This window comes from Cnephaeus nilssonii (genome assembly GCF_951640355.1).
Source record: "Cnephaeus nilssonii genome assembly, chromosome: 10".
In the NCBI taxonomy this organism is placed as follows: Eukaryota; Metazoa; Chordata; class Mammalia; order Chiroptera; family Vespertilionidae; genus Cnephaeus; species Cnephaeus nilssonii.
This window is the reverse complement of record NC_137081.1, coordinates 77,046,929-77,059,958: the sequence shown is the minus strand read 5'-3', so window position 1 is coordinate 77,059,958 and position 13,030 is coordinate 77,046,929. Positions and strand designations below refer to the sequence as shown.

Here is a 13,030-nt window from a genome sequence, read left to right as displayed (position 1 = left end):
TTGTGAATCTGGATAGTGGGGTGGGGAAATGGTGGAGGTGACAGGCTGCAGAGCAAGAAGAAAAGGAATTGAAAAGCGGAGAGGTTATCACTAGTGTGGGGAATGTTTGCTTTTTTGAAGAAATCGGGTGCTGCCATTTGCCCAGCCATTGCTGATCCCAGTGAGACTGGGCAGGTAATGATTAAGCAGCGAAGTTTCCTAACCTCACTGCTATTTCTCTTCTGTGCAGTGGGGATAATACTCCCTACCCCTTAGGGCTGGTGGAGGAATCAATAGATTAATACATGTTTAGCGCTAAGACAGTGCCTGACACAGAATAAATCCTCTGAAGGCCTTAGCTACTCGCCACTGAAGGAGCCCAGAAACCAGCCAAGGTGTGTTTTTCAAACAGCCTCATTGAGGTATAGCTGTCAAACCTTAAAATTCACTCCTTGTAAGGATACAATTCAGTGTTGTTGTTGTTTTTTTTTTAGTAAATTGATAGTTGTGCCGTTACCATGACAGTCTAGTCTGATAATTTCATCACCCCGAAAAGCTCATTGTGCCTATTTGCAGTCGGTCCTTGCTCCCTGACCTGAGCCCCAGGAAATGCTGATCTGTACTGTCTCTGTAGATGTGCCTTTGCTGGAGACTTCTGGCTTCTTTTCCTCAGCATAATGTTAGGTTCATGCACGTTAGCATGGATCCGTGCCTCATTGCTTCTTTATTGCAGACTAGCCTTCCATTGTATGCATGTACCGCACTTTGTTTATTCATCAGTTGGTGGACATTTGGGCTGTTTCCACCTTTTAGCTGCTGTGAACATTCATGTGCATGTGGACGTACGTTTTCCTTTCTCCTGGGCCGACTCCTAGCAGTCGAAGGAGATGGAATGTGAGAGGTTTAAGTCTGACTCTTTCCAGAGAGAGCTTGTTGGCATGGATTTACGTGAGTAGAAATCGTTCTTGGAGATATCACCACAGCTTAGTTCCCAGCCACCTTCTCTGTTGCCCTGGGGGAACACAGAGTCTCTCCCACCACTGAGAATCAACCCCAGGGCACCCGTGGACGGACTTCACTCCTTTTGAGGACAGCACAGGCTGAGAATGGTGGGTGCCAGCCAACAGGCAACTGAGATATGTTAGATCTGGTCAGTCAGTCAGTATTTATTGAGCACTTTTCTTCCTGGATTTCCAGCTGTGATATGAATAGCAAATGTGTCCCTTACCCTTCAAATAACTGGCTGAACTTGGCCTGAACCCCAATTTCATGACCTACAACTTGCCCCCACTAACCCCCTCTTTTTCACAAATTCCTGACCTTATTTACTCTTAATCCTGCCTCCAGATCTATATCTGAACCTGTTTTTTTTTGGCTCCAGATAATCCGTTTGCCCGATATGTCATGGATGTAGTAACTCTGTTAAGGGTTTGGTTGGACTGGGGAGCTTGTGGAAAGGATCCCATCCTCTACAACCAAGAGAGGGGCTGCCCCTCCACCGAGTGCTTCTCTCTGGGGAGGAGCCCACCCCTCTTCTCTAGCTCTCTTGGTATGTTTGAATAACGTTGTCACCAGTGCTGTAACTTAGCCTTCGTTCCAAAAGCAGCAGCACCCTTAACTTTCTCACAGTAAGCTGTGTTCATTTGTTCAGAACATTGCTTTTTCTGTAAATTTGCATTAATAAACCCTTCTCATTACAATTACTGCAGGAAATTTTCAGAATAGTCAAGCAAATTTAGGGAAATTTGGTGACTGGTTGAAATAATTTTTCTGTGTTCTGAGAGGGCTCATTAACCAGATTGGAAATTACTATTTATGTTTCATTCTGTGTATATAAAGCCTCTCTTGGTTACAATATTATTCTTTTCTACTGCTACTGTTGAAGCTCCAAGATGCCAAACCATTAAATTCAGTTCAACAGCCCTTTATTGATCACCAGTTACCTGCAAAGCACCATGTTAGTAATAAACCACTAACTCCTATTCAGCCTACAAAACCCAGTCTAAAAGCCCCTATTTTCTGTAAGCCTTCTCTAATAGCTACCACCATCACCCTTCCCCTCCCTCTAGAGTTAATTCTTTTTCTCCTCTGAGTGGCTGGTGCATTCCTGTTTGGACATCTGATTTGTACTGTTCTTTAATTTTATTATGTTGTACACGGAGCCTTTGAGACAGAGCCTGTGCTTCATTCATGTTCTATTTCTTGCATCTAGGGAAGATTTTAACAGTCATTTGTAAAGTTTTGAGTGGATGATGAGAAAGCCTTGAAAGCCAGCATGTGAGACGTGAGTAATGGAGGTTTGCTGAACAAACCAGATGCCGGTCTGGTCTGAAGCCATTGTCTCCCTCCTGCACGGTCCCATAGCTTCCTGCCTCTGCCTCTGCTGTGCTCCTACTCTCTGATCTCAGCACAGCAGATCCTGCCACTCTGCTGTCACGGGGTGGGGCGGGGGGATCTGAAGTGGGACCCCTAAGCACTCCACCACCTGCAGGTTCTTGATTTCCCGGGAAAGAATTCAAGAGCCAGTCCGAGTGAGAAGGAAAGCAGGTTTTATTTAGGTTGAGAGAAGGGGGCCAGAACGGGATCCCTGGAGACAGGACGAGGGTGAGCCCGGAGCTGACGGCACCCACTGCTCCCCTGGTTGTGCATTCCTGTTTGGGCATCTGTGAAGGAAGGCACCTGCGAAAGTACACGTCCCAGTGGACACGGCGAACTCGAGAGTGAGTTCCGCTGGGCCAGTCAGTTCTTGGGATGTATTTTATGTGTTTCCGAGGCTGGGTTGTTTCTGAACTTTGTGGTGCCAGATTCTGCCTCCGCCTCTGGTTGGGGCAGGGGCCCTTGTTCCTACACAAATCTGGTCCTTTCTGGAGTGTCCTGGCTTTGGCCCCCTATCAGTTTTCATTGTAGGGAAGGTATAAGAGCTTTGGGGTCGGTCTCTGATCAGTTTTTTCCTCCATCTTGGATTGACCTGGTTTTAGCCAGTCCTTGCTGTTATTGACTTCTGCGACTACCCACCCCTGCCACAAACTGTTTCCCTTTGATACTTTACCTGCCTATGATGTGATGTGGGCTCCCACTTCCTCACTCCCCCATGAGGGTTTTCCCCAGCTTCTTTCTGTCCTGCCCCACTCCCCTCCCAGAACTCTGGCTCCATCTCACTCTGAGGAGGAGACAAAGCTTTACGTGGACCCCAAAGTTCTGTGTGTGCTAATCCCTGGGACCCCCTCGCCCCAGACCCTGTCTCCTACTTCTGGCCCCCAACACACACACTGTTCAACCCCGCGGAATTCTCTGCTCCTTTTGGAACCTGCTTGACACTCCATCATCAGAGCCTCTGGTCTTGGTTTCCGTCTGTCCGGAATGTTTTTCACAGATACTTGTGTGGCACCCTCTTTTACTTCCCCCTGTCTTTTCTTAAGTGTCACCTTCTTGGCCCTGGCTGGGTAGCTCAACTGGTTCAAGTGTGGTCCTGATACACCAAGGTTGTATGTTTGTGTCCATTCAGGGCTCATGCAAGAAGCAACCAATGAATGCATCAATATGTGGAACAACAAATCTCTTTCTCTCCCTCTTCCTCTACCTCTACCTCTCCCTCCCTCCCCCTCCTCCTTCCTCTAAATAAACTAATTAATTAACTAATTAATTAAAATGTCACCTTCTCCATGATGCCTTACCTGGACACTCTCATCCTCCACGTCTCCATCCCTTTTCCTCACTTCATTCTTTTGAGAACACTTATTATCTTTTAACATATTATATATAATTCATTTTTCTGTTTTTCTGTCTCCCTCATTGACGATAAGCTGTATGAAGGCAGGGGTTTGGGTTTTTTCTTAGTTTTCCACTGAGTCACCCCCAAGGGTCTAGGAGAGTGCCTTGCACGTAGTAACAGTAAGAGCCAAATGCAGATGGTGGTGTTTATCTCAGGTACCTTTCTGAGCACTTTAAGCATTATAATTAATGTAATCCCCTTTACAGCTCTAGAAAATTGGTATTTTCTGCATTTTACAGCAAAAACTGAGACAAGATTATGTAACTAATCAAGATCATTCAGCTAGTAAGTGGAGGAACTAGATTCAAGCCCAGGCAGTTTGAGTTCTGAACCCTCACGCTTCCCTGCTTCCTAGCCAGTATTTTGTTGAATGAATGAGTGAATGAATGAATTGAGTGAATGAATGAATGCATGAGTGGATGAGTGCTTACAGAAAAAAGACCGGTTGGCATTGCCATGGTAGCCTAGGCTGAGGTGGACTGAAACAAGACCTCCAGCCTCCCGTGAACACCTGGGAGGTGTATAAACAAAGTTGATCCAGGGGTGAGAAGAGGCTTGTGAAGGGGCTTGGGCAAAGGGATGGCTCTCGTGGACATATTGTCTTACATACTCCAGGCAACTCGACCTCTTACCTCTGGACCCTGGCAGCAAGTAATGGTCGACCTTGGAATATTACCCTTAACATTTCTAAGTGCCTATTAAAAGCCGCCTCACTTTAGCTCACAGGAATTATATAAGGACTAAAGGACAAGTGGTATTCTCCATTTTAGATGTGATAGCAGGCAGAGAGCTCCAGGGATGTCTGTGAAGTCCCCCAGCTGGGACTATAATTGTAGCCCAGATCCCCACGCTCCTCCTGCCTTACCTGGTCCCGTGCTTACTGGGAACACCTTCAGGCCTTCCTCGCTTCAGTTTTACCAAATCTTAAGAAGGTCCTGCTGCTACTTTTACTATTGGCTCCCAAAACAGACTTCTGAGAGGATGCCAGCCCAGCCCCAGTGAACCCTGAGTAAGCATGACTGGGGCCCGTGTGCATGTGTAATTGCGCTAAGCTTGCCCGTTGAAGGGACCTGGAGGTGGTCGGCTGCAGTGGTTTACTGAGAAGTGAGCAGATGGCACAGATCCACCCTGCAGCGGAGCTTTGAGGGCATTTGCTTTGTGCAGACTTCGTGGTGCCATGTAGCCCCAGCTTCTCAGATGCACAGGCATCCCCTCTACGAGGGACAGGAATGGGGGTGAGCACTTGTGGTCCACCTGCTGTTTGCCAGCCTTCCGCTCAGCTCCATCACTTAGTCAGCATCATTTTCCACAGATGAGTGATGGAGCCCAGACCAGACTGGGTAGCGTGCCCAGAATACCCCAGGGACAGCGTCAGATTCAGCCTCCTAACTTGAAGTGCCTTCCTTGGCCACATCACCTCCTAATCTGACATGGCAGTCTTTCTCCTCATTTATTTTACTCCTGGGACTGCTTCACGTACCACCAGAAGCTAAAAATGAATAAGGAGCAAAGTTTCTAACTGCCTGTAGGTGTCATATAAGGAAAGACATTTGTGATTTTTTTAAGAAAAGCTCTAAAAGCCAGTATTGGAGCCTCCAGCCTTGGTGGATTTCCAGTTCCCCAGCCTAATCCAGGGTTGGGCCGCACTGAATCCAGGAGGCAGAGAAATTCTCACGTGGCTTCTAGTGATGTAGACGGCTGGTCTGACCCAGGTTTCTCTGGTTGTTTGCCTATCTCATGCGCTCACATAGTAGGCTTTGGTGTACGTTGGATTTAAAATCTTATTTTAATACTTAAAGGCTGTAGAAGTTATCAGATGTTTCCTGGAGGTGTATAAACAAAGTAGTTAGCATTAGCCCACCCCACTCATGTCTTCCCTGGACCTGCTAGTTTCCTCCACTCCCTCTAGATCCCGGGAATGACGGGCCCTGCCCCATCCTGAGCTCCCACACCTGTGCCAGGGTGCCTCTCTGACGGGGTGCAGGTTACCTCATGTCCTATCACACACCCTCAGACCATTTCCCTAGCTGTTGAATTAGGGCGGCATTGTAATTGTTTTCAGCCAACAAGCCCTGAGCCCAACCAAGACCATGACCCCTCAAGAGGTTCTATGAGCAGTGCCCACAGACGCCCTGCTGTACCCCTTTGCTTCATAAGTAGAAACTGGTGCTCACAAAAATGTCACATAGGTAACTGCCCGATGATGTAGACACTGGGAATGTCTTTGGAATTAGAGCAGAGGAAACAGAACAGCTGGAGAGAGGGGCCTGCGGTGGGCCCTTGAGGGCAGAGGATCTGAATAGCTGACTGTGTAATTGCTGGTGGTGATACAGTGGCTGGCCACTGCCGCTGGCAGCCGGTGCTGTGCACACGACATGCGTTACCTCTCATCCTGTGTGGAGGTGGGAGATGCCCTTGCCCCTTTGGCAGTTGAGGGAGCTGGTAGGTAGGTGAAGAGCTGGCCCAGGGACATGCTCTGGCTGAGGCCAGTTCCAACCCAAGTTTGGAGCCCACCTGCTCCCCTTCCCTGTTCCCTGGCAGCGGCCGCCTCCCCTGTGGGCTGCCTGGCAGGCTGGGGTTGCAAGTTGCAGCTTTGGTCCCTTGACTGATGGCTTTTTGTCATTCCAGGACTTCTGCCATGGGCAGGTGATGTGGCCGCCCCTCAGTGCCCTGCAGGTGAAGCTTGCTGGGCCCGGGCAGTCCTGCAAGCAGGTGTGCCAGGAGAACCAGCTCATCTGTGAGCCATCTTTCTTCCAGCACCTGAACAAGGACAAGGACCTGCTGAAGTGAGTGCTGCAACGGGGCGGGCGGAGCAGCCCAGAGCAGGATGAGGTTCCATTTCCAGGCTCGTGGGCTGTGGGAAAAGATGGGGGAAGGTGAGCAGGTAGCAGCGTGATCCCCCCAGAGAAAGTTAGCGGCATTTTTATTGTTAGGTAGATGAGGTCACCTGGCCTGCCGATATATTTAGAATTCGTATGAGAGTGTTTTATTTGCATAAGTAATGTCATGTCTGGGCTTGAAGATTGTGGGAGGTGTTCACTTTGCTACCGTCATACCCGAGAACCATGGGAGCGGAGGTGGGCACAGAACCACAGCAGTCTGAGACTTGCAGGTGGCGGGTGAGCCTTGCACCCTAGAGTGAGGAAGGAATGAGAGACATGGGCAAGGAGCTGGCAAGAACTTTCTACAGCAAAGTCCACGCCACCTTCCCCTCCTGCAGCCCGTCCCTGTTTGCACGTTTGTCCAGCTCCTCTGATATGAGCAGGCCTGACCCTGCCAGGTCCCTCGGCAGGAGGTGGGTGTGGTGGGCGTCCGGAATGCGGGCCAGCCTGCACCCAGGAGGGGCCATCTGGATTGCATGAGCTTTTGCCCTTGTGCTTGCATTGCTTTTACTGACACCACTCACTTCCCTCTGCATTGGCATTTTGAGTTTGGCAGTTGCAGTTCCCAAATTTCCTTGTGAGGTTTCTTTGATCTCTGACTCATGGCCCCCTCCGTAGAGCAGTGGTCTGTCCCTGTCTCAAAGGGTGTTTAAGGAACACAGTGGCCTCTGGAGCGAGGCTTGCCTGGCCCCGCTCTGGCTTCACGCCTGTCGGAGAATGAGGTCGGCCACCTGGTTACCTGTGCACAGTCGTCTGAGCTGGCCTGGTCATTATTCTCAAGTATAAACCCGTTTTAGAAAGAGCACGTGGCTCTGGCGTCACAGCCGCAGGGAAGCTCTGCTGAGGAGGGACATGGGAGATGCTATCTTCCTGCCGAGACCAGGTCCGGCTGCCCTGGCTCACCATCAACCTAAAGACCAGGCCGGGCCAGTCAGTGCAGTGCCTGCTGTGGTGGAATCTGTGAGAGGGAGCGGTGCTCTGGTATTTGTGGAAAGCCTGTAATGGTCCTAGAAGCTTCCATTTCCACAGCACACATCCAGGATTCTAGGGTCCAGCAGGGGCTTCCCACCGGCTCATCTTATAAACAGCTCCTGTAGCAAAGTGGCTTTTTGAGAACCCCAAGTGTCTATGCATCAGTCTGGATTTGCTGCGGGCAGACTAGGGACTGTCCACCCAGAATTGTCTAAATGCCTCCCACCTGTCCCCAGGAAACAGGGATGCTGCTGCCTGGGTCCCGTGATCGAGGCCCCACACAGCATGCCTTTCCCCAGGGCATGGGCCTAGGTCCAGTGAGGAGACAGGAAGGGGAGCCAATGGGCTAGTCTCCTCTGTCCCCTCGATTTTCTCATCTGTAAAATGGGGACATCCTGGGTGATGGTGAGATGATGTGCAGCCAGTGCTGACACGGAGCGAACGGCCCCTCTTCCAGAGCTCTGGGTGGGGAAGCAGGCCCGAGGTAACCAGGAGGAGCCAGGCCTCGTGCCATGGGAGTGCCTAACCACTCCCACCCCCATTGTAGGTTTCTTCTTGGGAGCCTGCAGGGAATGCTAACATTGCAATAAAGCTGCCTGCAGTTAATTCTCTGAACATAAGGGCCCTACTGAATGCATTGTGCCTGCATTTGTAAATGCTGACGATGTTGTAAAACCCAGCTATCTGCCATCTGTTAGTGCCTCCTCAGCACGAGGTGCCCCTGGCCCACCCATGTTCATGGCCAGTTAGCAATGAGGGGCTCCACACGCCAGCACTGCTTTTCCTGCTCCACCTTGCAGGCCTGGATTGCGACATGAATTGAGCCCTTTGGAGCGTCCCGTGCTGTCACCTTGGATCGGGAATTGGCAGCTGGTCTTGATCTGCCATGCAGGCAGGGCACAGTGTGCATGCTGCAGGGGCGACCACCAGCTCCTGTACACAGAGCATGCGCGGTTCTAACCGAAATGGGTAGAGACCCTGGGATGAACCAAGCCCAGGCCGGGGTGGCCCTTTGGGGAGAGCCTCGCTCCATACGTGCGTTCACATGAGACCTTGTTTGTGATTTGGCTGCCTTTTCAAGTTGTATCTTCTAAAATATTAGATTATTAAGTTTTGGAGGATTTTAACTAAGCTTTGGTGCCTGGGAAGAGGGAATGGCCCTGAGTCAGAGTGGTCAAGGGGAGCTTGGGGCACTTGGAAGTAGCACGGTGGCGGGTGAGGGAGGGAGGAACTCCAGGACAGGGACGATGGGAGGGCTAGGCCAGCTACGGCCCCTCACCTGTGTGTACCCGTGTGTCAGGGGGGAATGGGCGGTTCTGTCCTCTCAGGAAGTCGGGGGCCCGTGGGAAGGCGGGCCTTTGCCCTTTGATTCTTCCAGAGCCATAAAATGTAAACTGAGGCATTGGACCTCAGGAGCCCCAATTCTGCCCTGTAAGAGAAGCAGGAGAGGCAGACCCTGCAGAAGGGAAACTAGACCGCACCAGGGTCCCCGCACAGGTGTGAGGGTGTGTGAGCAAGAATGGGCATGAATGGGTATGTATGTCCGGGGGTGACAGACATCACAGGAACACAGAGGCTGGAACAGTGACATGCATGCCCTGGAAACGAAGGGGTCCCCAGTGGAGAGGGGATTGCGGGCCATAGAGGCCGTCTGGGCTCTGGGTACTCTCCAGGGATTAGGAAAGTCACCTCACCTCTCTGGTGAATTCTCTCACCAGTTAAGCGGGAATGATGGCATGGCCTTCCTGTGTGGCCAGGGCTGTGGGGCAGGGCCCTGCCGCTGAAGGAGGGAGTGCTCCCTGGGGCCAGCAGGTGGGTGGCATCCAGAGGTGGCCAGAGCTGTGCCACGCACTGGACCACGTGAAGACTGGGGACTGCCTGTGGGAAGACGGCGGTCTCCGACAGCATCCCTGGGCAGGCAGGCTGCTCCCACGACCAGGAGACGGAGCCTGGGGTCTGAGTCCAGGTGACCAGGGCAGGAGCTGGAGGGTTCTTTGTGGCCACTGACAGTGACAGCCCCTGCCATGGGGTCTGAGGTGAGTTGCAGACATTTCCACGCTCCTACTTAGCAGGGTACCAGGCAGATGAATCAAGATACAGCAGGTGCTATCATTCCCCTCAATAAAGAGCTTAAGCATAACTGTTTCCCAAGGCCGCATTCCATATGGAAACTTGAATGCACACGTGAGCTCTGGAGACCCCTTGCTGTGGATTGGCCAGCTGGGATAGCCTGTGTAGGGTTTGGAAGCCCCGAGTCTCTGTCTCCTTTTCCTTTAGGAAAGCCATAAAATGCCACTTCCTGCATTCCTGGTCCACAACCTTAACCCTCTGCACACCTCCACCTCCTGGCTGGTGTGCCAAGACCAGGGTGACGGGGGATTTAGGGAAGTCGCAGAGCCCACTGGCGACTACAGGGGTGAGATACGAGGGAGCGCTGCCTTCCCCAGCACCAAGCGCCAGGCTGGCAGCCCTGAGAGCCACCAGCATCCCCCAGATGCCCTGGAAATAGTCTGATTTAGTGTTGGCAAGGGCTGGGCCAGGGAGTGTGTGAGTTGGCTGGAGGAAGAAAAGAGGGGGGCTGAAGGAATGGGGCCTGAGGAAGGGGGACCTGGAAGCTTTGCAGGGACAGCAGGAAACCTCGGGGTCCCCAGCCAGACCCTCCCCTGTCTGCAGGAATCGATTCTTCTGTGAAGGTAGGAAAATGGAGACAATTGTCCCGTGTGTCCGTTCACAATGTGGGAAGGGAGGCCGGTGCCTAGCCCACCCCGTGTCTGCCAGGCCGAGGACCATGATGGCGATGATGTTGTGACAGCAGTTCCCACTTCCTGAGCCCTCCCCCAGGGCTAGACATTGCCCAGTGCTCTAAGGTGCTACTGTCATTCCCGCACCTCCCGTGGTTAAGAATTATCTACCCCAGTTCACAGAGGCTGTCATGGGTCCAGGGTCACAGGTCTGCCTGGCCGCCTGGAACTTCTTCTCTGAACTGTCCCCACGTGGCAGGCAGGCACCAGGCTGGACACCTGGTGAGCTGGGGGGCAGCAATGTACCCCAAGGAGCAGGAGGAGAAAGCATGGCCCCTCTCTGGGACAGAGGCAGAGACACTGGGTCTGTAGCCCACAGACAAGCCAGCTGTAGGAGATGGCAGAGCAGGAGCACAGGCTGAGGTCAGGATTTAGACTCCTCCCTGCAGTCCTGAGGCCTAGCACTTACCTGTGCTGCTGTTGCATGGCTGTAGAGGGCCAGTGAGCCACGCCCCAGAGCAGCACCTCCCTCTGATTAGCAGGGTACCAGGAAGATGATTCCTGCCACAGAGACCAAGGCCATGCAGCAGAATTCTTTGTGAGCCGTCAATAAAAACATTCAACATAGCTGTAAAAATTAGGGCATCCAAAAAGGTACACACACTTCAAATAATTATAAAGATAGTGTTTATTAAAATACACTAGAGGCCCGGTCATGAAATTCGTGCATGGGGCGGTGTTGGGTCCCTGGGGCGGGGGTCCCCTCAGCCCAGCCTGCACCATCTCCAATCTGGGACCCCTCAAGGGATGCCCGACTACCCTCTCACAATCCAGGACTGCTGGCTCTTAACCGCTCACCTGCCTGCCTGCCTGCTTGATTGCCCCTAACTGCTTCTGCCTGCCAGCCTGATCACCCCACCCCATAACCACTCCCCTGCCAGCCTGATCGAATCCTAACTGATCCCCTGCCAGCCTGGTCACCCCCAACGGCCCTCCCCTGCAGGCATGGTTGCCCCCAACTGCCCTCCCCTGCAGGCCTGGTTCCCCCCCCCCCAACTACCCTCCCCTGCAGGCCTGGTCCCCACCCCAACTACCCTTCCCTGCAAGCCTGGTTCCCCCCAACTGCCCTTCCCTGCAGGCCTGGTCGCTCCCAACTGCCCTTCCCTGCAGGCCTGGTCCCTCCCAACTGCCCTCCCCTGCAGGCCTGGTCCCCTGCAACTGCCCTCCCCTGTTGTCCTGGTCCCCCGCAACTGTCCTCCCCTGGAAGCCTGGTCATCCCCAACTGCCCTCCTCTGCCAGCCTAGTCACCCCTAACTGCCCTCCCCTGCAGGCCTGTTCCCCCCAAACTGCCCTCCCCTGAAGGCCTGTTCCCCCCAAACTGCCCTCCCCTGCAGGCCTGATCTCCCACAACTGCCCTCTCCTGCAGGCCTGGTCCCTCCCAACTGTCCTCCCCTGGAAGCCTGGTCACCCCCAACTGCCCTCCTCTGTTGGCCCAGTCACCCCTAACTGCCCTCCCCTGCAGGCCTGGTCCCCCACAACTGCCCTCCCTTGCAGGCCTGGTCCCTCCCAACTGCCCTCCTCTGCTGGCCTGATTGCCCACAACTGCCCTCCCCTGCCGGCCATCTTGTGGCAGCCATCTTGTGTCCACATGGGGGCAACCATCTTGTGTGTTAAAGTGATAGTCAATTTGCATGTTACCCTTTTAGTATATAGGACTAGAGGCCCGGTGCACGAAATTCGTGCACGGAGGGGGGTTGTCCCTCAGCCCAGCCTGTACCCTCTCCAATATGGGACCCCTCGAGGGATGTCCGACTGCCCGTTTAGGCCCGATCCCAGGGCAGTCGGACATCCCTCTCACAATCCAGGACTGCTGGCTCCCAACTGCTTGCCTGCCTGCCTTCCTGATTGCCCCTAACCGCTTCTGCCTGCCAGCCTGATCACCCCCTAACCACTCTGCTGCCAGCCTGTTTGCCCCCAATTTCCCTCCTCTGCCGGCCTGGTCACCCCTAACTGCCCTCTCCTGCAGGGTTGATCACCTCCAACTGCCCTCCCTTGCATGCCTGGTCCCTCTCAACTGCCCTCCCTTGCAGGCCGGGTGCCTCCCAACTGCCCTCTCCTGCTGGCCATCTTGTGGTGGCCATCTTGTGTCCACATGGGGGCAGGATCTTTGACCACATGGGGGCAGCTATATTGTGTGTTGCAGTGATGATCAATCTGCATAGTACTCTTTTATTAGATAGGATAGAGGCCTGGTACAGGGGTGGGGGCCAGCTGGTTTGCCCTGAAGGGTGTCCCTGATCAGGGTGGGGGTTCCCTTGGGGCGTGGGGTGGCCTGAGCAAGGGGCCTGTGGTGGTTTGCAGGCGGGCCACGCCCCCTGGCAACGCAAGTGGAGGCCCTGGTATCTGGAATTTATTTTCCTTCTACAATTGAAACTTTGTAGCCTGGAGCAGAGCCAAGCCTGGGGCTCCCTCCGAGGCCCGCAGCCATTTGTGTTGGGGTTATAATTGAAACTTTGTTGCTTTAAGCAGGTGGGCCCAGCCAGGGTGTGCGGAAAGCTTTGCTTCCCCTGTTGCCGGCGGCAACCCTGGCCTGCTCTCTCAAGCTCCATTCTGCCGCCATTTGTTTGAATTTGTTTACCTTCTATAATTGAAACTTTGTAACTTGAGTGGAGGCTTAGGCCTGC

The 13,030-nt window shown here is 53.1% G+C and overlaps 1 protein-coding gene across 4 annotated transcripts in view; it reads left to right on the top strand.

The window, feature by feature from the left end:
- MGAT5 (alpha-1,6-mannosylglycoprotein 6-beta-N-acetylglucosaminyltransferase) overlaps positions 1–13,030 on the top strand; it is a 383,255-nt gene that overhangs the window by 364,309 nt on the left and 5,916 nt on the right. For all 4 annotated transcript variants that reach the window (XM_079783063.1, XM_079783061.1, XM_079783064.1 and 1 more), the window contains one exon: positions 6,380–6,537. In XM_079783063.1, the coding sequence (XP_079639189.1) occupies positions 6,380–6,537 (158 nt within the window). The remainder of the gene's footprint in view (positions 1–6,379; positions 6,538–13,030) is intronic.